We start from the raw sequence: 26,110 nt of genomic DNA, 5'->3' as shown, positions 1-26,110 counted from the left end.
TGAAGTATAATAAAAAATATGGAAAATAATTTGATACGGGTCGTTGCGGCGTCCTCTGTCATCCTACTTGCCTGCAAACTGATGCAATGTGGAAACTGATAATGGCTTCTTCCTAATATGAATAGGGTCTTTTGCTGGTGCAATCCAATTCTCTCGGGCCATGGTTACAAAAAGGCTTGTTTCTTTTGAATAAAAAAATGCTTCAATCTTGTGCCTGCTACACATTACTTTTCGAGTCTCATCGCCTATGCTAAGGTATCGCATTTGGAAGCTGTTCACTTCCCAGCCCTCCCGTTTAAGTAATCAAATTCCTACTTTGGTTTCGTTTACTGTGGTCGACATGATTCTAGTACGCGGGAATTGAGTTGAAACTTAGACGAGCGGAAGGTATGAAACCCTATCCGGATGTAATTAGCGCCTAATGTACCCAATCAGGTGGGGAACAGTAAACTAAAGTAGAAAATAAGTGGCGTTAGGATTCTTGTTTGCAGATGCATATAAAAGCACACCATTTGCTGGAACGGACGGTGGAAAACAAATTCTAAGCTAAGTACACCTGGTACATTACCTCCTCCCTCTTTCAAAATTTTTACAACGGAAGAAGACAGGACGGACCCAAAAAACCCATACTTCGAGAAGAAGTATCACTCTTTCCCCAAGACACGACCTAAAAACTGTACAAAGAGAGATGGCGTCCTCTTCTTTCACAATTTTACATGGAAAGACGAAACGGAAGCACAAGATACATACTCGGAGACGAAGCACGACGTTTCCCACAAGCATCATGTACAAGAGAGAGAGAGAGAGAGAGAAAAAGATTCAGTCGCAGCATCTGGACCCCCTCACATGAGTTCCGATTGGCTTTTGCTACCGCAGGCAGATGCTTCCTCTGTGATGAGCTTGATCCCCCGGACCCATAGCTTTGCATTTTCAAGATCTGCACAAACAAAATGCACCTCCCTGTTCTTGGTCACAATTCGGAATATTCCTGGGTCGTCCGCGTCGCCTTTCTGCCGGCGGTTTTTTCTGAAGGCATTGCTCGGACCTGCCACGGCCTCCCTGCAAACTACGTTCCTTCTTTGCGACTTGCCCCAGCTCAACACCCCTCCGCCCGCTACCATCAGCAGCTCCTTGGGATGCGGCTCTCCCCTGCCTTCCTTTGTATGCTTCTGCACTCTCTCACCCCTGAGAACGAGAACGCGGGCAAGCTTGTCCAGTATCACGCTCTCTATGTCCTTCCCACGACCACCATTTTTCCTGGCGAGGATCAACGCAGTTTCGCCCCTTTGGTTCACAACTTCGCAGTCTGCACCATGAGAGATGAGCAGTTTACAGAGTTCCAATTGTTGCTCGCGAGCTGCGAGCATGAGAGGCGTGTAGCCTTCCGAATCAAGCATGTTCACGTCATCTCTATCGCGGCTGGTTAGAAGCTGCAATGCAGCGTCATAATCCCCACGCCTAGCAGCACAATGCAGTGCGTGGAACCCTCCTGTCCGGCTGCCTCTCTCTAGTGCATACTCCAGCATCACCTTCTCAAACATGTCCCTGTTCTTATGCAACTCGGCCAAAGACATTGCAGAATCACCGGCACTGTTGAGGAGCTTCACATCAGCACCAGCAAATATAAGCACGCGGAATGCAGCAACATGACCTTCAGCAGCTGCAAGCATGACAGCAGAGAAGCCGTCTCCGTCCTGTTCATTCAGGTTGGTCTCAGGCTGCTTGATCAGCACTTTCAGTGCATCAACATCCCCGCAGCAAGCTGCTAGAAGGAGCGGCGAAAACACTTTATGCCTGCTTGATGTGATCCTCTTTCCGGACCGGACTGTATCAAGCACCAATCTATTGAAACAGGACGTCCAACTGTTCAACTCTGCAATGGCAGCAGCAGATTGCCCCACCTTATTCACGACTCCTAAGTCAGCGCCAGATGAAAGGAGAACCCGCAGACACTCCTCCTGCCTGGCTCTGGCACAAACCATAAGCGCCGTTTCGCCAGAGTCTGTGCAGGAATTTACGTCGCATTTTGAAGACGCGAGGCGCTTGAGGATGGCGGCGTGCCCCAGCCTAGCTGCTAAATGGATAGGCCTGAATTCGTGTCCTGATTTTGACCTTGCTACGAACTCAAGGTCTGCTCCCAATGCCAGAAGCATGTCGACTGCACGCAGGTTGGAGCACAGGATGGCATAGAAAAGCAAGGTCCTCCCTTGGTACAAGCTGCTGATGGTCGGTGGATGGTGTTGCATAAGCAGTTGTAGGATGGTTCCGGAGGACTCGAAGTACTCGACGGCGCACCAGGCTGGGCCATATGCCTCTGCCATGCCTGCACCAACCCGGAGCTCTTCCCCTGTAACAGAGTCCCATGACCATGCTCCAAGTCTGACCTTGCAATCGGTCCTAACGCCGGTCTGAGAAGCGAAGTAAATGAAAAGAAGATCACTGACTGTGAAGATTAAAAATGCAACGACGACCATTCACCGAAAACATCACGCTCCTTTAATGCAGATGGCAGTCTACTTTTCCAATAAAAAGAGATATAACAGGGACATCATGCTACTTGGATGTTAGACAGAATGGAAAATAACTTCAGGCAAAGACGAGCGATGTGCCAAGGAGGTCGGCTCAGATGGTGGGGTCTGAGATAGATGGGCTCCTCCCCACCAAAAGAAACATGGTTGATTTTTCCGGGGAATCGAAGGATGAGGATTTCAGCAATAATACAAAGCAAGCACCGACTTTGTTGAAACTGCATATATACAGGTTTTCGTGAGGACTCGATCCACCATCCCAAGTCTTCTGGTTAGGCATACAGCTAAAATCCTGGTGTTAATTCTAGAGGTAAGACCAACCTATAGTCAAAGTATGCAAGTAGTTAAACCATGCGTGGACCACCCAAGTAGTTTCCTTTCTGGTCCTACCCAGCTTTGCTCCATCATCTTCCTGATTAGACCCAACAACCTACATAGATCAGATCAGGTTTCCATGGACCACGTGTGGGCCAACCCAGTTTTCTTCCTGGGTCTGCCCGGCATGGCTACATTGTTCGCCTGAACGTTGCGCCTGCCGCCTTGTGACGTCATTTACAGCAATCCAATCCCGTTGAAGCTTTGATAAAGAGAATTGAGAAACTGGGTCATGAAAAAACGAGGAAGTGAATTGTGGTTCTTAATTACCTGCAGCAACTGCCTCACTACAGCAACCTGCTTACTCACGATGGCTGCAACAAGGGCTGTACAATCAACATTAGTATGCAAAGCGGGCTTGGATGAACGAAGAAGCACTCTGTCCACCGCGTTTGCGTCCACCCCACACTGCAATATAGGAATTAAGTTACGAAAAATAACACCTCCCGGATACTATTACCGGAGCTATGATGGTCCTGCCGATCCACGAATCATGAAAACCACTATTTCAAAAGATATTTCAAGGCTTTTTTGTTGTTTTTAATTAATTTCTCATATAATCTGTATTTGGTTTGTTTTAAAAACAACTCTTATGTTTTTCCACTTTTGCCAGTTCACAGATAAATCCCCTCAGCCTGCCAGTTCACGGTCAAATTCAGTTGAATTCGCCGAAGGAGCGGCCTCTTACAACACCGAAATTGTGGCACGGTGAAAGAGAACTTTACAGGTCTTCCATTTGCAAGTTTAGATGTTGGTGTACCAGAGAAATATTCCAAATGACTAAAGGAGTAGTGTTACATTTTGATATTTAATTGTAAACATTAAATGACCCGCCTCGGCCATTGCGAATAACGCATGACGGTGATCTCATGGCTAATAAAATCATAGGCAACTGTGACCTGGCGGACAGGCCTCGTCGGTGGCCTAACCTATGGCAGGGATGATGTAACAGAGGAATGCTGTGGAACTATTCACTTCGTACGCAAAATAAATACTCCACCACAAAACAAAAGGAGATTGTTGAAGAGTATTGGCTCTTGTGGGTGTGAAGGAAAGGAAAAGAAACGCAAGTACGTTTATGAAAAGAAGAGCTTGAAAAGAAACCCTCGCCTATTTATTCTCTTTCCCTACGCTGGCAACAAACTGGACATAAGATACCAAACAAGACGTCCCCTACCAAGCGGGAATCAAGTCCCGATAATAGCCATGGGAATCCAGAAATACCATGAAGAACTTTAAAAGGGACATCACACATGAGAAGCATTTCCTAAGCTACGTATGAGGTTTTACTACAAAACATTATTAGGTGGGATTGGAAGGGTACGAGGACAGTACAAAAAGAACTACTTGGAAGGAAGCATAAGAGGCACCCTTATTCACAGAGCCAGGAAAAGTGCAAAAACAAGTCCGGAACAGAACGACTTACAATCCGGTTACGAGTGTCAGTTTAGTTCAGAGTAAACTGAATCAACTTGAAAGTTGCAGCCTATCAGGGAACATGCATGCACTTGATTAAAGCCTGAAACAACTCCAGGAACCGCATCAAGTTAAACTATCACAGAGACCTTTGGTCTCTCTTACAGGCATGAAGTGAAAAAATAAAGAACCCCAAAAACTGGAATAAGGTCATTGGTTAGAACCACAGAACAGCATCTAATAGAAGTTTGGACTTAAATAACAGCCTTTGATGTGAAGGGTCCTTTCTAAAGATTTCTCAATGAAATGATGGTTACTTAGACCAAGCCTAAATCTCGTCGGCCAAACGGCAGTATGGCCTAACTCTATACTCGACCACGCTAGCCTTGATGCAGCCTATTGCATTGATGGCCCCACATACTTTACCAACAACAGCAAAATGAATTCTTGATAGAAATTTTACCTTTACGAGGGTAGAAAGTTTACCTTAATGAGGGTCGCAACAACATCGGTGAACCCCCTGCAGCTGGCGGTAACTAGTGAATGGACTGCAACGTTGGGCCTGATCATATCAGATGCCATCAACAGCTCAGCAAGCTTCGCACGGCCATGGCTGCAGGCCTCCAGCAGGGCCTCTTCACATGCTGGCTGGGAAGCCCCTGTCTTCAACAATATCTCCAGTATCTCAGTGTGGCCCTCTCTGGCAGCAGCTGTCGACGCGAACCCCCTGAACACCTTCTGATTCACATCAGCACCGACGATCTGTCGTATATGCCAAAATTGCAAAAGAAAAAATGAGCAAGCCACACGTGGATAGAATCATAAAGTTCTCTCTCACAACCGTCTACTCCCTTCATATCTAGTCGAAATTAGAATTAATATAGTGTAGTATTATTATGTTATTTAAGAATAGAAAGAGAGAGAGAGAGAGAGTGTGTGGGTGCGTCTGGCTTTGATTTCCCCTATTTGCTACCCGGATTCTTATAGTCACTGTCCATATTAAGATTGCCGGGGAAATAACAGGGTGAAGGCCCAAATACTTCCACGATTCTCCAGAATTTTCAAATGATTCGGAGGACCCAATCATGCATTCCCAAGATCAAGTTGTCTGAAAAAAAACAAAACTACATAATTGGATGTAGTAGCTATGGAGGATAAAAGGTATCCCATGTGCATTATTGAAAAAAAAATATCTGTATGGAGGAGGATGATCGCCAGAAATTTCAGATAGACAAACAAAAAATGACCCCACTAGCACCATCGCATCATAAATGAAAGAACTCATGCAAAGCCAGCAGACATTCTTGTGCTTTACCCTAGAGGCTCTTAACCATGGAATAAAGGAAATGTAGAGCCAAAGAGACGCTTCTATCCAGACCATCTACTGTCCATAGCAACCGACACTCTTCCGTAGGTCCCTATGCATGGATTTGTGTCCCCACCTTCAACCCACAGCTGCCTTTATGATAGATAATTGACAATGCACCAGAACAGCAGCAAATAAATTCAAAGCGTTAAATGGATAAACAGACAAAATAGCATATTTTGAAATCCGCAAAAATGCACGTTCAGAAACACAGTCCTCCATCCCTCTTCACAGGCAGCTTTTTTACGCCTCATGAATTTACATTTGTCATTCTCATCTAGGCAGTCAGAAGTCTTATTGGCGAGATAAAAAAAATAGTAACAATATTGATATCTAGCCCCAGAGCTTTGATTGCTGACGACAAGCTTCTTCTCAGATTAAACAGGCTTTTGCATTTCTACTGCCCCAATCCTATGGCTGGCTAAATCGAAGTATCCTTGGCTTATATGTTAACTAGTTCGAGCAAACATTCATTTAAACGGGGAATTGTGTAACTATACAAATGGACATTGATTGACATGACTGGCAACCACTACGTGCATGATAGAATTCGTCCACCACGGTTAAGACAATCCAACCGCCTCCTCCCAAGAACATTCTCTAGGCAGATATTTATTTGCTTACCAGTGAAGATGATTTCCTGCAGACCCCTATGTAACAATGCATTGCCTTAATGTTCACATTACAGCTAGCGTTCCTCAGAGAATAAGAAAGGGGGAGGAGACGTGCATACTGAAAACGAGAATCTTCAAGTGCATTCAGAAGAAGACTTTGGGATTAAAAGATTTCCTTGAGAAATGAATAAGATTCTTTATCCACGGACCTCTCTCAAACTGCCGCGAATAACAGCCAGTTCACCAAACGCCAGAAAAGAAAACCATACAAAGTAATCAATATGGTAAACGCGAGATAGACATGCTTTTGATCTATGATATACGGATGAATATTTTTCCTCAAACGTCATCGCCATCGTCACCAGTGATTAAAAACAACAAATCAGTGTAGACGGGTCATCCTGGCTCACGTACATGTACACAGGAACCACATGATAATCCACACAGCAGAAATAAACAGTAACATAGTTACAGTTTCAAAAAATAACAATAGTGCTGTAACCTAGGATACCTATCCACCTCCCAGGCTCCCACTGGAAGAGACTGGGCAGACAAAACGAGGCGCACTGCCAATGCTACAAAATAATGGCTTATGCGATAATGTACATTCAGAGTAAGCAGTAGCCAAACTACCACAATTTTCCACGTGTTTGCAGATTAATTAGCCAAGCTGTACGACCGCGAGAGGCATTTGTGTGATCAAAGGTTGAAAATATCAGAAGAGAATCACGGGTGTCGCGAGTGGAGTAACATGGCCACCAAATGACATAGGACCTAACAAAGAAGTTGGACAGTGAAAATGAATAAATTTTGAAGGGACAGGCATTAATATTTGAGGGGAGAAAAGCACCTCCAGCAAGCAGTGGCAGGGTCTTAATTACTTTTCATCGAGGGGTCACAGTGCCAATCAATGAATTGAAACAGTTGACAGGGACACATTAATGTTTGCGCGAAGAAACAGCAAAGGAAGATAGCTCTAGGGCAAAAAATGAGACATGGAGACTTTAGGTTTTATTGGGAAGAATATCATTCAAAACCAAACAACCCAATGCGGTTCAGTGCATTGGTTGGAAAAAGCCCACTTCCAGACGAACGCTCCATTGGAGACTTGGAGTCGATTGGGAGCTCTTACCTTATCTTGGCGATAGCAACAAGCCAACAACCAAGTGGGAAGGACCATGCCGACACCTCAAAGCCGCATGAGCACACCCAACACCCAAGAAACTGGGATCATGTCATTTTCCTAAAATACCTAATTGTTGGAAATCCCAGGCAATATCCTTGAAGACCATCCCCCTACTGCGACTAAACAACCGCATCCCAATCGTGCCGATGAATGGCTGCAAATATCGACAAAAAGATAGGCATGCAGGCAACCATCGCCATATTTACCCTCGCCGGACAGTGGATTCACCCACTTCCCACAACCGCGTGCTACTGTTTCGGAGGTTTACTTCTCTCTTTTACACGTCTAGATAGGAAAAGAAAGGCAGGCACCATAACCAAGCCTAGAACCCCGTGCAAAATGGGCAGATCGCCTACTTTTTTATATCATGCTTAACGAAAACAGTTCAGTATGAGAAATGGAATTTCACTTCACGTGCCATGTCAGCCGCTGTAGAGAATCGCGAGGCACGATGAGCGAAATGGCAGCAGAACCGGCAAGTTGCCGGGGTAGAGCAGGAGGGAGGAAAGTCGCCATTTCTCCAAGGCGACCATAACTTTTGATGACCATACTACCCTTTAGCCCCTGCTATAGGGGCAAGCTAAAGTTTCATGTGCCACAGCCCACCCCACATGCGACGGAAAGCCAAATTCGGCGACCGTCCTCCCCAGTTGTTGACCAGGACGAGACACCTAGTCAGTCTCAGAACCCCAAATTAGATAATGACATAATGGGTTTCTCAGCGCACCCTCAGGTATTTCCGTCGCTTTCTCTTGTAAAGAAGCAGTTGTAGGCGCATTGCTCGCACGAGACCCGTGATCAAATTATTGCATTCAAGCGCTTCTAGTAGTTCAGGGCAAGTGCATGAAGAGCGCCACCTTAACATGGCGCTCATGGAGTTTCCTGTCCGAGGCTAGGACTGCAGGCAGAAAATTAAACCCAGAAGGGAGAAAACTGAAAGCGAGTTACGCGACCCTATTTGTTTCCTATACGGTGTGCACGTCCCACCTCACGCCGACAGTAACGAATCAAATATTACAAGAACGTTTCGCCGGAACCCCTTTGAAAGAATAAAAAAACTCACAAACACAGCATGAAATGGAAGTACGTTATTACGTTTCACACAAAATAGAATAATAAATGGAAGAATTTTGAAACTTAAAGCTTCTCGGGTCATTTCATTAAAGGTCAAGCGGCCTTTTGCAATGTATTCAATAACAACAATAACTGCAAATGTGTTGTCACCCAGGGGGTATGCTGGTCATCTTCAATAGCATAAGGAGAATAAAGTACTCAGGCAACGAGATCAAACACATTTGACGTTATAGCTTGTTATTACTTTACCCACATAGTGGAAGGGAACTTGTCATTCTTAAATGACGATTTTACCCTTAAAAAAGCGACATTTCCAATTACCATATTTTCTCGCGATTCACGAAAAAAAAATCGTGGAAAATAGGACGCTTATGGAGAAGGACGCTGGTCTTGCCGGTTCGGACAGACCACGGGTGAACAAAAAAACGAGAAAACAATGAAAAGCAGAAAATTTTGTCTTCTTAGGGAAGCACAGCTGCAAGTTCAAGTTCATCAACGACTTTCATGAAATCAGATCCATTTTGCAAGTTCCCCCGGAAGGCTGAGGCATGACGCAAAAGGAAAAGGAAGGAAAATCTCATTTGCCGATAAAAGGACGGAGAATTGAAAACTTTTTTCCGAGAAAGGACCCCATTTAAACATTTTCCATAAGTTGATAGGGACACAACAGACGTTTCAAATTTCAACAGAACATAATCGTAACAGCCCTAATCAATGAAAATTTGCATGTTTCGAGAAAATTAATTTCAGAAACCGGGACTATAAAAAAAATACCGTAGATGTTATTGAGAGCCACATTAAAGTGCTTCCTTTCCGCTATTTCCTTGTTTTGCTACTTCCACATTTTCATGTCCTTTCAAAAATAAAGCACTATAGATTCATAAATCTTTGACTCGAACGGACTCCTTTCATCATCTTTTCTTGCTATAATCTCAATAGCAAGGTCTACTCTTACCCGAAAGAGGAAAAACGAAAAACCACTGACGGTTAGGACTAAGTCTCGAAAGACCAGAAAACGCAAGCAACAAGAAGTATTGCGAGAAAAGAGACCAGGAGACCACAAGCGCCGTAACGGTGCATCTCCTTCAAAGCCAGAAAAGGAAATTAGAAAGGTCATGGCTACACAAGTTAGGAGCAGCCATGTGAGTCTATTCCAGCTGGAAATGAAAAGAAAAAAGCCACAACAAAAATTTAGGGAAAAATAACCATTGCAAGTCAGAGTATCGAGCAAGCAAATGCCGGGAAGGAGGAGATCACGCTGACAATCGAGAATGATGATGCATCAACAGCAAAGCAAGAAGAAGAACGCAAAATCAACAGAGCAACTAATGACGAGAAGCAGAGGATGAATGAAAGCATCGTCAGATAATCAGAGAGAGAGAGAGAGAGAGCTCACCAGGAGCTTCCGCACGAGCGTGACGTTCCCCGTGTGGGCGGCGAGGAAGAGCGGCGTGGCATCCGTCCTCAACTCCTCGCTCTCCGCGACGACCTCGTCGGGCGCTTCCTCCCGCAGCACGACCTCCGCCCGGCGCGCCCGCAGGCAGACCGCGCCGACGAAGTTGACATCGACGAAGGGATCGGCGACGCACTCGAGAGCCCCCTTGACGTCGCCGGAGACGCAAGCATCCACCAACCTCTGCGACACCTCTGCCTCGTAATCTACCGGAAACACCTGCTTCCCGGCGAGAAACCCGCCGGAAGAGTGCGCGAACACCGTCATTGCCGATCTTCTATACCGTAAACTCTCAGGCCTTCATAGCCTCAGCCAAACACCCTTCCAAGTCCCGAGAGAGAGAGAGAGAGAGAGACTTTGAAATAAGAGAGCGCCAGGGTGGGGGTGTGAGAGTCAAAAAGGGCAGGCACTTATAAGCGGGAACTAACTGCGGTTAAAAATTTAACTCTAGGTTTACTCCTTTTCCTATTTTAATTTTTAACGGTGGGTCCCACATCGGTACGGCTCGCCTCCTTTTCCTTTTATTTTTTGCCCTTTTTCATTTTTCACTTAGTTTGTATTCCTTTCCGCGCCACTCCGGCGACCTCCGCCGCCGGGGCCTCCGGTCTCCTCCAACCACCGCCGGAGCCTCCGCTCTCGGCCGACCACCGCCGGAGCTGACCTCTCCGGCTCCGTGCGTCTTCATTAGGGCCGGCCACTTTCGCCGTCGCGTAACGAGCGGCGGTGACCTCGCTTTCCACGGTGAGCCTCTTCTGCCTCCGGTGGCCTCTCTGCTTCCCGGGAAAGCACCAAGTAGTGCGCCGTGAACTGGACAGCTTTGGCGTTTGACTCCAGCGGTCTGGCTGCGGAAGCAGCGACTCGCGCGGAGCATGACGCCATTTCGGGGAGAATGAAAACCGGGTCCGCTCAGCATGGCGGGTTGGGTCCTAGTCCAACTGTCTTTCTTCTGCTTCGGATCCTTAGGTGACCAACCCGACCCGATCAATTATTCCAACGACAAGAAAAGCATGTTTTACGTTCTCATCTGACATTTAAAGGCCGTTCGGAAACCTAAACAGTTTATTACCGCTTTATAAATCTATTTTGAAAGCTGGGATAGATCAACAGAACAATGAAATTGTCCTAATTTTTGAAACAATAACAAATTGTTTTTGTTGCCAATACCAAGCATTTATTTAATGTACTTCAATAAATGTGTTGGGTAGACAATTGGATCTCAAATCTTCAATTGTTACACAATAGTGAAATCTACTGTTGGTTTACGTTGTAGGTCTCACATGAAAGGGATTGTGAATGAATCTTCTATACGAAATACGAAACACTCTTAAAAGGGTGTTTCATTACCTTGAATTTTTAGATCCATAAATGCGATGTGACATAGTTTCCTAATGTACTATAAAATGTACACAAGAATCTATGATTCATTAACCTAAAGATATTGTTAGGCGAGACCTAAGGTCCTCATGTCACTTCTTCTTCTTGTATCGTTAAAAACGTCTCCTTCAAAATGAGCGGGAGAAAGGTTTGATCTTGACTTCATTGATCTCAAATGCTCTCGATTCGATTAATAATAATCAAGTTTCATTAAGTGGTTTAACTAAGGCCGTCTATCTAAAGCAGATGGATGGTTGAGAGAAAAACAAAGAAAAAACAGTGCGAACTGATATTAGATGATGAAAATGTTCATCACCTTTTTCTCGAACTCGAATTGGATCAAGCGTGTACCAAATTCAAGTTAAGCGATCCAGAGTTCGAGTTGGATCGGATCTTGGATGAAACTTTTGTCACCTTGTTTGTGGCCGACATGATATGGGCCTGAACTCCAGTCCAGAGTATAGTATGTGCCAACGGTCCTACATTTGCACGGCCCGTCGGTGTGCTCGAGCTATGAACAATTATCATTACAGTAGTTTTCGCCATTAAAATCACAGTGCATGTGCAGTCTGTTGATGTTAACAAGGTGATGATTGATGAAAGGAAGGAGGAGAATAGTGAAGGTGTAGAAAAGAGGGCCATGGCCCATGCATGATCCGCCTACCAAGTAGGGTAGCTCTCCGCTTGAGGTGACCAACTTGAGAGGTGCCTTGTTGCAGAACAGCATCAAGTTAGACCATCTGATCCAACCGCTCAATTACATCACCTGATTTGGACTGATCTGGATTCGTGTTCTGTGGTCCAAACTCACTAATTTAGAGCAAATGTCTTGTCAAGATGTATAGATCCAGATCTTTACTTTGTGAGTAGGAAGTCGATATCGGTACCGACGCCGAATGTCAAATTCAAATCCAACAACTTGATTGGTGATTATGTTCAATCCAAGGCAGATAGATACAATATTATATATATATATATATATATATATATATATATATATATTCTACAGAGATTATTTCGACAAAGATTTGGACTTGGGTGTTAGAAATCTTGATCTTCATCAAGGTGATGAGGCCATGTTTGGTATGGGATTTGTGGGTGAATTTAAGTTTATATTAAGTTAAATCCACAGCTTAAACAAACAGTGGATTTCTTAAAGATCTCAAATCTGTTTTACGTTGTGAAAACCACGGAGTCAGAGGAGGAGGGTATGACCACAGATCTAAGATTTTAAAATCTGTGGTGGGTTTGGATCAAAGATCCAAGACTATCAAACATAACCCCAAGTTCTTAATTGAGCCAATTGTGACCAAATGAATCAGGCTAAATTGTTGCCTATTTATATCCCATAGATGGACTATGATATTTTTCTCTAATCTCTTCATTTTTTAAAGTTTTTTTTTTCTATAATTAATTAGGCATGATCTAATAAGCAGGGATGTCAAGATATTGGATTGAAATTGGATATGTAATCTTTTTATGATATTTTAGTTATCGGATATTCATATATTACGGGTTCAAATTTATATTTTAATACGAAGAAGGAAAAATTTATACCATTTTGAATCTGATTTTTAAATTAACAACCGATTTTACTTTCACTTCCTACTCCGAATTTTAAAGAAGCAAACAAAATCAAAATGCATTTTGATATATTACGAACAAACTTTCAAAACGAATAAATATTGAACGTATGATATTTATTTGAAATTAAATCCGGCAAATATGAATCCAAATCCGATTTTGTATTTGCTTAAAATTGAAATATGAATCCGATCGCCTGCAATTTTTTTCATTTCTGAATCAGATCTGATTTCTTAATCAAACATTATTTTTTTCCACATCTGCCTTTTTTTAATCATCCTTCCATGATAAGCACATTTCATTTATAAATGTTTCTCAACTACATATGCTACTTTAGCTGAACAACAGATTCTCCCCTACCAACTTTTTGTTCCCATTATCCAATACTCACTTGTCCTCAGTGTATTTTATGTTTCTTGAGGGTAATTAATTTTTACATAACCTCGAATTGTTACTAAGCTCATTTCACTTGTCACTGATTTCTTGTTTCTTACTTATATGAACTTTTTTACCTTGCCATTTTCACTTGTGCTCCTTTTTTCTCGAGTAGTTGTTTTATATGAAGATGCAGCTTCCCGCTTCATGAAATTTTGATTAAGGCGCCATTCGGTGCCCTAGTACAGAGTTCTTGTTGGCAAAATGAAACAATGTTGCAGATCCAATTTCAAATCCAAAAAGTTCCAAAGACATAAAGTCCAAAATCCAAACCCTAGTCGTACCGCCCATGTCCTAAAAACAAGGTATCAAATTCAAATTGGTTCGAATAAATTGGACTCACTTGCACCACCTAGGACCGTCGGCGCATATTGCTTTCTACATGTCAGTAGTTCAAGTCCGTTAAAGAAACTTGAGTGTTTCTGCCCTTCTAGTTTGTTTGGCAAATAGAACAGTTTGTAATGGTTTTATGAATCCATCTCAAGAGTTGTATATTCATAAAATACTTTGTAAAGTATTTCATAAATATATCAAAATCTTTATGTTATATTTATGAAACGATTACATACTACAATGAATCCTTCTAAAACAGGATTGTGCAGGATTGTGCTATCGCAATCTATTTTCTCTAACTGCTTACAACTTTATAGTAAACGCCTTTTTATCGTGAAATTAGACCATATACTGTTTTAGTCACATTTAATTTTTTTGAGTACTTATCGCATTCTTGTAAATACGATTTTACTTGAGTGCGTCACAAAATGAATCTTTCAGTTTTATTATCATGCATTTTTTTTTTTATGCATAAGGCATCTTTTTTAAAGATGAGGTTGGGTGGAGAAAAGATTTTCCAAGCATCCGTTTGATTCTGATGTGAAAGGCAACAACTTGGGATTTCCCTTTCCCATTTTCACAACATAGAAAGTGGATCATGTCGCCTTGTGGGCGACCATTGTAAGGTGAACTCAGTGGGCAATGCCAGGATCTTCTTTTTTGAATTTCGAGAAGTGGAAAAAGAAAACTTCTTACAATGCTGGAAAAGGTAATTCCAATAAAGCTTTCTGCACTCTTGGCTCACTGTCATGGTTCATTCATCCGTCTGTCTGCTCCCTCGAGATCATAGTCGTCTCCATTAATTTCTCATCCGTGCGATATTTCATCCCATCTTTGAAGTTTGGGAGAAAGAGTCCAACAACCATTTACAATGTTTTCTTGACTTCTTTCTCCCACTTCCGTGCAGACACTGTTTACGCGTTGATCAGATGGCTAAGCCATTAAATAGGCAGCGAAAGGAGCTAGCAATCTCATGTGCGTGCTACTGATGTGGGTCTTGGACCATAGAAAGCGAACCATGGTAGCTAATATGAGTCTGGATCTGGATTTAGATCTCAATCTATATTGATCCAAACCCTACAAAGTTAAAATTGGTTGGTTTGGTACCAGCGGAACTTATCTTACTCATTTCGTAGCCGTAATATTTTGTGTTTGTTTCATTAATCCGCCTTACGTATTAAAGCAGATTAGTGAAATACGAAAACAAGTGTCTCATAAATCTACCTAAAATATAGGGTGGATATACAAGAACAAGTGTCTCGTGAATCTATCCAAAAGATACGATAGGCGATAGATTTATGAGACACTCACATAGAGTATTCTTGCTGTTTAGCAAACTCATCATCCATTTTTTTTCTAAATACTTATCGTCTCACAAAGCTGCGTCTATATCAACTCTCGGGAGTGTTACTACTTTATAGGGAAGATAGAACACGACATCAAAATGAAATTGCATTGACTCTATCATTTTTTTTAGGGGTGAATTATACTTCTCTCTCTCTCTCTCCTCTTTGTCTCTTTCTCTCTCACACACACATAGCAGCCATTAATTCACGACAAGAAGCCTCCTGGAAGGCACTCATGCTTGTCTTCTCTCTTTCTCCCCCCATATTTAAGTATCTTTTTTTTTGTTTTACCCTGCACATTAAAGAAAATTTATTTAAGGCAAGTGGGGTGTTGCCACGTGTAAAATTTCCTGTGCTCGTGCAGTGTAGGGGATGGAGGCCTATGGGGAGCAGCGAATTCGTGCCAGTGCGACCACACTGTCTAAATATTTAATTAATTATAAATAGAAACATTGACCGAATTATAATATTTTTGTTAGTTAGTTGATCCTCTCACCGATACACCACGAATCTTCGTGCATACGGATTCACTTCCCCCTTTACAACAACAATAATCGGAGCCTATTAAGGCTTGACTTTTTTTTTGTTTATTTCAAGGGGGGAGATTTTTTTTTTTTCAAATATTTTTCAATGGCTATCGAATTAGGTTGCATTTGATTTGATTACTACGGATATGAGGTCCTTAGTTTTGAGGTCTAACCACCCTCCATTTAGTCGGACTTCAAATCCACATTTTTTATAATGTAACATGGATTTGAGATCCATTTCAGATCCTCATGAATCTCAAACTTTAAGCTATGTTTGATAATTAATAGCAATCTCTCATCTAAGATGCTGGCTAACATAGATACAGAGATCTTAAAACCATTGTCACAAAAAATGTGTAAGAGTAATTTTTTTGGTATAATACAACAAACTTGTACATCTCAGGAATATCTTGAGAAAATCTTGTTGAATTTTTAAAAAATTTTAAACATTTAATAAATCCTAAAATTTATAAAAAATAAAAACTAATAAATATATGGAAAAAGAGTGAAAAAACACATATTATATATGCATTTTTTCACGTTTTTTATTTTTTAGCATTAAAAAAAACATGTTTTTTCACGTTTTATAAGACTGACTTGTTTTTCAAGTTTTATGTGATTGACTTGTTTTTTCACGTTTTTTTCCGAATAAAACGCATTTTCTGTGACAATGCTTTTGAAACCATACATTTGTACTTAGTTTTTTCTCTCCCACCACATGTACATGGTTTTTGTAATTTAATGCACATACCAAAACATATCAAATCAAATCATCGTATATGACATCCACTGTTTGCTTCTACGGTGGATTTTGTCTAATGCGGATTTGAGATCAGCAGGGATCTACAAGTCAGACCCCAAGCCTTGGGGACCTCTTAGGTTAGATGTTTGTCGTACCAATGGTGCTAAAGGTTAGATTGTAGGATTTATTTGACTCTAATATGATTGAGAGAGGGGGGAAGAGAGAGAACCAACTATTTTTAGGTCCAAAAAATAGTCGCTCATATGACGTGATACGACGAAAACTAGACATGTTATTCAGTCTTTAGCAATTTAAGGGGAAGTCAGAACCAACCTTTCGTTTTCGAGGATTTGCGTGGAAATTAGGACACTCGTCAACTAGAGTGTAACACATGCAACTAGATTGTCGAAATTAAGCTATCAATAATGCTATTAGTCTAAGTACAAAACAATCCAATTTAAAGCCGAATGGCCCAAATCTTGTCCATAATTTAATCTAAACTGGTCATTCGAAGTGCAATAAAAAGTGCCAAGCGTCAAACAGATGCTTCACACAAGTTCAATATCACTTAACTTCAATGAAACTAGACATGTTATTCAATATTTGGCAATTCAAGGAGCAATTAAAAGCATCCCCTTTCATCATTTCCAGAATCCTTGGGGTTTGAGTGGGAAGCAGGATACCTGTCAACTACAGTGCAAAACATCCAACTAGATTGTCGAAATTAAGCTATGCTATTAGTCCAACTATAATACAATCAAATTTAAAGCCAAATGACCCAAAACTCTCTGAGAATCTAATCTAATTGGTCATTTGAAGTGCAATAAAAAGTGTCAAACATCAAAGGGATTCTTCACAAAAGTTTAATCCCACCTAACTTGAATGAAACTAGACATGTTATGCAATATTGACAATTCGACAAGAGGTCGAAACCACGACTTTCTTCGTTTCCAAAATCTTTGGGATTTGCGTGGAAAGCGGGACACTCGTCAACTAAAGTCTGACACATCCAACTACACTGTCGAAAATAAGCTATCAGTGATGCTATTAGTCCAAGTACAATAAATCCAATTTAAATCCAAATGGCTCAAATCTTGCTCGGAAATTAATCTAAATTGGTCGTTCAAAGTACAATAAAAAGTGCCAAGCGTCAAACAGATGCTTCACACAAATTCAATCCCACCTAATTTGAGTGAAACTGGACATGTTATTCATTGTTTGGGTGGTCAAAAGCATCCCTTTCATCGTTTCCGTAATCCTTGGGATCTGGGTAAAGAGCAAGACTCCCGTCAATTAGAGTGTAATGCATCCAACTGGACTATTGAAATTAAGGTATCAGTGATGCTATTAGTCCAAGTACAATACAATATTTCAACTTAAAGCCAAGTGGCCCAACTCTTGCTCGGAATGTAATCTAAATTGGTCATTCCAAGTGCAATAAAAAGTGCTAAGCGCGTCAAACGTATGCTTCACACAAGTTTAATCTCACCTAACTTGAATGAAACTAGACATGTTATTCAATATTTAGCAATTCGACGAGAAGTCGAAACCACCCTCTTTCTCGTTTCCAGAATCTTTGAAATGTGGGTGAGAAGAGGGACATCCGTCAACTAAGAGTATGACAAATCCATCGTTTGCAATCCAAAAAAGTAACGCCCATGAAAATTGAACTGACAACCAGATTCTATCCATCGTTTGCAATCCAAAAAACTAACGCCCATTGAAAATTGAACTGACAACCAGACTCTCACCAGCCGACCAGGCCAACCAGTACTAATTTTAATATATTGATAGGATACATTTTTTGATGCATGTCTATCTTCAAACTCACTAAACATATACAAAAATTCGGCCTGTGTGTTGATTGAGTCGCTTAACTACTAGAGTTGTCATTATACTCATCATGATAGCGTAAATGAATCGCTCTTGTATGGCTCAACAACTTTGTGACTTTTGCGACTCTTGTATATATCCAAGCCTTACCTTCTAGTCGCTTAATGTTTAAGTCAAATATCTTGACCCGGGTCACTGCTAGGGCTTGTCCCCTACTTTCTTACACTCAAGTTAAATATTATACTTTTGTTAACCATATTCAAAGATTTTGACACTTTTTTGAAGGCTGGATCAACAGACATGATGTGCTTACCTACACCAATTGACCACAGTTGAAAAGTGCAACTAAAAGTTTGAATTTCTCCCATGTTATTATTAAATATAAAAGTATTAATTAACAACTTTTTATTTTTATTTTTCTTAACTGTCCATCTTGAAAAGATGGATGACTAATATGATTCCAGACAAGTCTATCACCTTACAGGAATGTGGTACCTCTCAATTTCTTATATTGAGGGGTATATGACCCTAAGGCATAAAACTCACAAGGAATCATCTTGATAATTAATCTTTCCAAGGTGGAAGACTAGAAGAAATGAATGATAAGAGGAAACAAATTATTTTTAGTCAGCTAGAATTATTAACAAATTTTTCTCTTTGATTTTTTCACAGCCTTCCACCTTAGAAAAATAAAGGACCAAAATAATTTCTCACAGGTCTTGCATCTAAGGGTAAATGTTCCATATATATATATATATATATATATATATATATATATATATATAGGGAAAGAGAGAGAGAGAGAGAGAGTAATTTAGTGTAACATGTTTCTATAACTGTCAAAATGAAGAGCTTTTAATGGTATAAAAATCAATGTCTTCCTTAAAAGCAATTTACATTAAGCATAATTTATGCTGAACTCATATTTATAAACACACTAGATTATTATATATTGTCTATATATATCTATAAGTGAACTGCTAATAGATTGGGATATATATATATATATATATATATATATATATATATATAAGTGAACTGCTAATAGATTGGGACAAAGGCAAGTTATGAGACAAAATCACGACAGTATTTCACTTTTACACTTTTTTGAGGTAGAACTTTTTTTTTTTTTTTTTTTGGTGTCACCTATTTAGATTCTTTACAAAAAGAGAGAGTGAATTTTCACTTATTATATTCTGTTTTTTCCACAAAGACTGTTTGCTCAACCTTGAGCATACGAACACGGGCTAGTATCAGACTAGGCTGGTGACCTCAATAGTCTTGGCCGAACCTACCCTACTTATGATGATGAGCTAGGTTTAAGCTGGCCACGTGTGCCCATCCACGTTGAGAAGTAAAATATGGTTGGGGCCACACAAAGACTAAATTTGAGATGTAGATTTTACTGACGCAGATGATTCCAACCGGCTCATCTGTCATTGAGTGGAAATGTGAAATTTTAAATTCGCAGCAACAAAAAAAAACTTGAAAAATCGTGCCTTTTGCCGTTCAAACCTGGATTCATATCACGGTTTTGGGTAAATTAACTCGGTGTTTTTGAAAACTCAAGTCGCGTATGAAATGATAACATGCAACAATGTCGTTTTGTAAAAACCAGGTTTCATAAAAACTTTTTTTTTTAAAAAAAATCAGGGGACTGTGTGTTTAGGTGACAAGTCATGAAAAATTTAAGGGAGCATTTTGGATGACACCCTCAATTAATTCAGTTTTGTAAATACTAAGTTTTATGAAAACCAACAACTTTTTAATGAATTTTAGAAACTTCGTTTTGTTGTTTGAGTGAGCGAGATGTCCAAAGCGAGGCCCAAAGCGCCCCCCATTCCTCCTGTCTTCAGGGTCTTAAATTGCATAAGTGTCAGCAATAGCAACAGTGCACTGTTTAACTTGGATGTCGTGCCCTACCACCTTAGACTAGAATCGAATTATAGAACTGCCTCCCCTAATCCAACCAGCTAAGCTACGCCAAAACCTAACCGCTAAATAACTTAAAAGGGGTTTACCCTTCTTTTTACAAAACCAGGTTTTTTCAAAACTGAGTTTTCTTCAAATCCAATTCTTTAAACCTGATTTGGAGTGTCACCCAAACAACCCCTAAGAATCGTGTCGTCTTTCAAAAGATGGCTTTGTCAAAATTGGGTTGGTAGGAGCGTCACCTAAACAAACCCTTGATTTTGGACATAACTTGCATTTGTTTTTGTTTTTTGTTTTTTTTTTGCTGATAAGCAAAACAAACCCGGTTTTCTTAAAGCCGAGTTTTTGTTCTTTGTAATCTAAGAGCATAAACAATACTTACACGGTGTTTAATAAATGTGTAATTTTATAGAACACGGTGTTCTAGTATTTCATGATTTTTTTCTAATATTTTTAAATAGTTTCATTGAGCACTATGCTAGTGTTCTTGCTTGCCAAACACACCCAAATAAGCTGTTTGACAATAGCAATAGAATGTTATTGTTTTACATACCTGCTTCAAAAATTGAAGAAAACTTTTTGTACAATTTTTAAAGTTCCATGAAAATGCCTTAACTTTTTGGTACAATTTTTGCTTGACCTATGACCTAAGACATGCAAAGAGCTGTTCTAGATCACCTAATGTTGCTAACACCAAGTCCATCCAAAACAAAGGCATATTGCTGGTAGTTGCTAACAACAAGTCTTTTCTCTTCTTCTTGCCCCTCATTTCTACTAATCTTTGTAGTTGCAAATAAGATGAATCTAATAAGTATTAGATCCGTAAAGAGTCGTTTGAATCTTGATAACATTAATAGTTTGTTATTGTTACATGAATCTGCCCTAAAAATTTAAGTAAATTTATGGGGTGTTTGATGATTTGAAATTTTGATTCAAAATTTTAAAATCATAATTCTTCCTCATACCGAATGAAATCAAAATTCCAAGTTTCAGTTTCCTAATTCTGAACACCAAAATGCTTCATTTGTTTAATAATTATAATTTCTTAAAAATTAATCATTTTGATTATAAAAACTCCATGATTCTGAGTATATCAAATGCCCATTTAGAACAATATAACATTTATGAATCTACTTAAAATAGTTAGTCCAAAGACCCCTTACATAAACCCAATTGGATATAAGGATTTTGACCAATTTTATTCTATTGAAATTAGTTGAATCTGGTAAGAATTATTTCGCCATTTATGCTTGTACTTGGTTTGTTCTTATCCCAATCGCAAATATATATGAAGGCGTTTGATTACTCTTATATCTTAATTTCAACCATTTAATCTTATGAACAAAGTGCTAAATCTAGATAGAGCAGCAACTTTATGGGAAAGTGCAGACCTTAGAACTAATTGTAGATTTCAAGATAATAAACTTTATATCTTCCATATACTTTTGAATCCCTGTGTTTTTTTATTGCGAAAAGAAAAAGAAGATCTAACTTGAGAACCATCTATACAGAAATTCTAAAAAAAAAAAAAAAAAAAGATCTTAAAATTTAAGGTCGTGAAATCTTGAGTTAAGTCCTCAGACTTCTTTTAATGTTCTGAAATAAGTTTTTTTGGAAAATTATTTTCAAGAAAAAATTTGAGTACAGAGCAAAATAAGAAAAATTTGGAAGGAAAGTCGATCCCCTTTCACAGCAGGCACCATGATTAAGAAAAAGAAGATGGACTGGCTTTCGGAATTTAAAACATAATGCCGATTTTACCCCTACGGACTATTTTTGGGGTTCCCCAGGCGTAGGGTACCCCTAAGTAAGGGGCAATGCCCCTTTCTCCTTTGGGTCCTTTTATTTTATTACGGAGTACGAAGCGAGCGTGGCCCCCACCGCCCTGCCACCAATTTCTGATCCTCCCACACCGACGTGGGACCCATCTCTTGAAGGACACAGCCCATCTAATCGGGTCGGGTCGGGTCGGGTCGAGTTGTAAGTGGGCTGAACATGATATTTAGATCAGGGTTTCTTTATCCAATTGTGTCGTATTTAAGTAAATCTATTTAGAAAACCAACATATAGTAATTCGATCACAAATGCATTTTGGCGAATTATATGTGGTCGACATTCACATGTTGACCGAGGGTTTATAGGAAAATACTCTCTCTCTCTCTCTCTCTCTCTCTCTCTCTATATATATATATATATATATATATATTCATTCTTTTTTCTTTGTTTCTTAAAATCTAATAATACACAAGAGAGTTACTCTGCACTATTCGTTATTAAGGTTTTAAAAGATATCCAGCTTGGCGAAATTAAGCAAGGTTGAGATACAAATGATTAAAGCATATATATAAAATATTAAACTTAAACACATATATATATATATATATATATATATATATATATATATATATATATATATAAAAGAGATACCATTCAATGTTGTCGAAAGCGGAAAGAACGTCCTTGAGGCAAGGCATAGGCTTCAAAGCAAAACACGCACACCTTTTCACTCAAATTATTTTTTAAAAAAAGTTAATAAACATTTAATCTGTCTATGACTAAATAAATAATATCTGCAAACACAAAAAAGAAAAACTTGAGCTGTGAAATGCACCATCCAAGTCAAAAACATTACAAACTTCATAATTGAAGATACTTCAGTAAAAAAAAGAAAAAAGAAAAGGAGAACCCTATGGATGCTATCAACGGAAAAAATTAATGACAATATTCATGTTCCATTTTAAATACCATTTTTTTAATATCAATCTTGTGTCTCATCAGTGTCTATGTCCAATGATCAAGGCCATCAACACCTCCACTTTCTTCTCCAACATCAATTAATGGTTTCCCGTTTTCTTTCTCTTTCCCTTTAATCCAAGAAAAAAAAAAAAAACTTAGTTAACTTTGCATACATATATGAAATCACTTCTATGAGACATCTTGAATTGCATTTTTTATATAAAACTTTAAATCCAACCATGGATCCTCTCTCTGTATATGATTGCTCCGCAACACTGGCTTTTCTTTCCCTGTAATCTATTGATCATCAAAATAAATGTTGTCTAAATTTATTGGATGCGCTCTCTCTTAGTTAGGACTCGCTTCCTTGTATGGCTGGATGAGATAAAGAGACAAGGATACTCACCAATGGAAGTTTATTTGCACGAACTTATAGCGCCACAATATGTTTGATAGCCATGAATCTCGTATCCAAGCAGGAGGGAACGGGTGGCGCGATGCCAAATGCCCGCTGATGCCTCGAACATGAATCCAATCGGGTGGCGCGATGCGTATCGATTCGTTCTCCGTCGACCGATACGTCTCTCTTATGCGCTCCTGTCTCGACACCCGGGACGTGAAGTCTGGGAAATCCGTCCATTCTCTGCTGGTGAAACTGAATCTTCGCGTTGGCATCTTCCTCTGCAATAATCTGATCAACTTTTACGGCAAAAATGGTCTTGTTGAAGATGCACGCAGATTGTTCGACGAAATGCCTGAGCGGAATATCTCTTCGTGGAATACCGTCATCTCCATGCACGCCAAATGCGGGCAGCTTGGAGTTGCACGAAAATTGTTCGACGGGATGCCCGAACGAGACTCGATCTCATGGACAGCCATGATTGTAGGCATGAATCTTTCCGGCCTACATGAACATGCCATCGGGCTTTTGCTAGAGATGATACGGGAGGGTGTGGTCCCTACCCAGTTCACGTTCACCAACATCCTTGCTTCTTGTGCTGCGCTTGGTGATTTAGATACTGGCAGGAAGGTGCACTCCTGTGTGGCCAAGTTTGGACTGAGTGCATATGTCTCTGTTGCTAATTCGCTTCTCAACATGTATGCCAAGTGCGGTGACCAGGAAGTTGCGCAAGCTGTGTTCAACAGTATGCGGGTGAGGAGCATCTCGTCATGGAATTCTTTGATTTCTTTGTATGCGCAGTCTGGTCAGATTGAACAAGCTAGAGAGCTGTTTGAAACAATGTCTGATCGAGACTGTGTCTCATGGAACTCAGTAATTGCTGGGTACAATCAACAAGGATTTGACTTGCAGGCACTGGAATTATTTGTTCAGATGCAAAACCATCATGTTAGAGCTGATAGTTTTACATTAACCATTACTATTACCGCTTGTGCCAATCTTGAATTCTTGAAGACAGGCACGCAGCTGCATGCCTATATCATAAAATTCTGTTCGATTCTTATGGTCCCCTTAGAAATGCCTTAATTGCAATGTACTCAAAGTCAGGTAGGCTAGAAATTGCTCGTAAAATTGCTGATGGGACACATGATCTTAATGTAATTCCATTGACTGCACTTATGCACGGCTACATCAAATTTGGTGAATTGCAGCTTGCTCGAGATGTGTTTGATTCGGTTAGTGATAAGGATGTGGTATTGTGGACGGCAATGATTGTCGGATATGCTCAACATGGACTAGATCATGATGCACTGACACTCTTCTGCATTATGTTTCTTGAGGGGATTGAACCGAATGACTACACTATTGCTTGTTTGCTTAGTGTATGTGCAAGCTCTGGAGTTTTGGATTATGGCAAACAGTTGCATGCTCATGTGCTTAGAAATGATATTAGGCTAACAATTTCTGTCTCAAATGCACTTGTAACAATGTATGCACGATGTGGAAGCTTGATTGCTGCTGAATATGTTTTCAAGCATGCAGGTGTGCATGATGCAGTGTCTTACACAAGCATGATCATGGCCAAAGCACAACATGGTCTAGGAAATGAGGCTATAGAGCTGTTTGATGAGATGATGGAGCAAAGGAAAAAGCCTGATCATATTACTTATATAGGTGTTCTGGCTGCCTGCAGTCATGCAGGGTTGGTTGATCTAGGTTGGCACCATTTCCAGATGATGCATAAAAAGCATGCAATAGAGCCACAGATGAGTCACTATGCATGCATGATTGATCCTTTTGGGCGTGCTGGCTTGCTAAAAGAGGCTGATGAATTTATTAGAAGTATGCCTGTCGAACCAGATGTGGTGGTACGGGGTGCCCTCCTCTCGGCATGTAGAATTCATAACAATGTGGATTTGGCTAGAAGGGCAGCAGAGAAACTACTAGCAATTGAGCCAGAGAATAGTGGAGCATATGCAGTAATTGCCAATGTATATGCTTCGTATGGTGAATGGCAGGAGGCAGCTGAAATTAGGAAGATAATGAAGGACAGAGGGGTAAAGAAAGAACCAGGATGTTGCTGGATTCAAATCAAGAAGAAAGTGCATGTTTTTGGTGTACAAGATTCGTTTCATCCACTGAGAGAGCAGATCTATGCAATGGTCAGCAAGCTTTGCTGTCAAGTTAGGGAGTTAGGTTATCAACCGGATACTAGCTCAGTCTTGCATGATCTTGAGGAGGAGTTGAAAGAACAACTGTTGAGTCACCACAGCGAGAAGCTTGCTGTTGCTTTTGAGTTGATCAGTACTGCTGATGGAAGCACATTAAGGATCATGAAAAATCTTAGAGTTTGCAATGATTGTCATGCTTGGTTCAAGTTTGTCTCAAGACTTGTTCAAAGGGAAATTGTACTAAGGGATGCTAATAGGTTTCATCATTTCAAGAATGGTTTGTGCTCCTGCAAAGACTATTGGTAGGGTTTATCTAAGGGCGTAACAGCCAAAGTGGAAACATCAATGGAAAGAGAAATTGATTTCAAGATCATTCTGAAATTTTGCCTTGAGTTGCACTGAAACTATAAACTCAAGGATTCACATTTTATAAATTGGTTGTTGGCGATGCATCCTACAACTGCAATTTCTGCATCTTGTGAAACCAGATTACATATAATACGGTGGACAGAGTGGCAGACTCCATGTTACTTGTTCAGGTTAGATGATTGTTGCATCTTCTTTCTTCTTATGGTTGAGAAGAGAGGAGACTGGAGTGAAACCATGCAGACTAAGAGTGCTGAATCTGGTGTAAGGATTTGATTGGAAGGGTTCAAGATTGTCCAGCTCCACGTTTTGCATCTCT

The 26,110-nt window shown here is 40.3% G+C and overlaps 3 protein-coding genes across 3 annotated transcripts; 2 read left to right on the top strand and 1 right to left on the bottom strand.

Annotated features, from left to right (window-relative positions):
• Positions 1–530: 530 nt before the first annotated feature.
• Positions 531–10,387, bottom strand: LOC116251337 (uncharacterized). Its single transcript, XM_031625539.1, has 4 exons — positions 9,956–10,387; positions 4,806–5,081; positions 3,174–3,311; positions 531–2,408 (listed from the first exon to the last, which is right to left on the bottom strand). The coding sequence occupies exons 1-4, from the start codon at positions 10,277–10,279 to the stop codon at positions 843–845; spliced, it is 2,304 nt and encodes a 767-aa protein (XP_031481399.1). The 5' UTR covers positions 10,280–10,387; the 3' UTR covers positions 531–842.
• A 12,692-nt stretch (positions 10,388–23,079) lies between these two features.
• Positions 23,080–24,470, top strand: LOC116250721 (pentatricopeptide repeat-containing protein At2g22070-like). The gene has a single exon (XM_031624571.2). The coding sequence runs from the start codon at positions 23,402–23,404 to the stop codon at positions 24,338–24,340; it is 939 nt and encodes a 312-aa protein (XP_031480431.2). The 5' UTR covers positions 23,080–23,401; the 3' UTR covers positions 24,341–24,470.
• Positions 24,346–25,731, top strand: LOC126409876 (pentatricopeptide repeat-containing protein At2g22070). The gene has a single exon (XM_050076582.1). It carries the CDS (start codon positions 24,346–24,348, stop codon positions 25,729–25,731), a length of 1,386 nt encoding a protein of 461 aa, XP_049932539.1.
• Positions 25,732–26,110: the final 379 nt, after the last annotated feature.

The sequence above is a fragment of the Nymphaea colorata genome, chromosome 3, assembly GCF_008831285.2.
Source record: "Nymphaea colorata isolate Beijing-Zhang1983 chromosome 3, ASM883128v2, whole genome shotgun sequence".
Taxonomy (NCBI): Eukaryota; Viridiplantae; Streptophyta; class Magnoliopsida; order Nymphaeales; family Nymphaeaceae; genus Nymphaea; species Nymphaea colorata.
The sequence above is the reverse complement of the archived record's forward strand: the minus strand, read 5'-3'. Positions and strand labels throughout refer to the sequence as shown.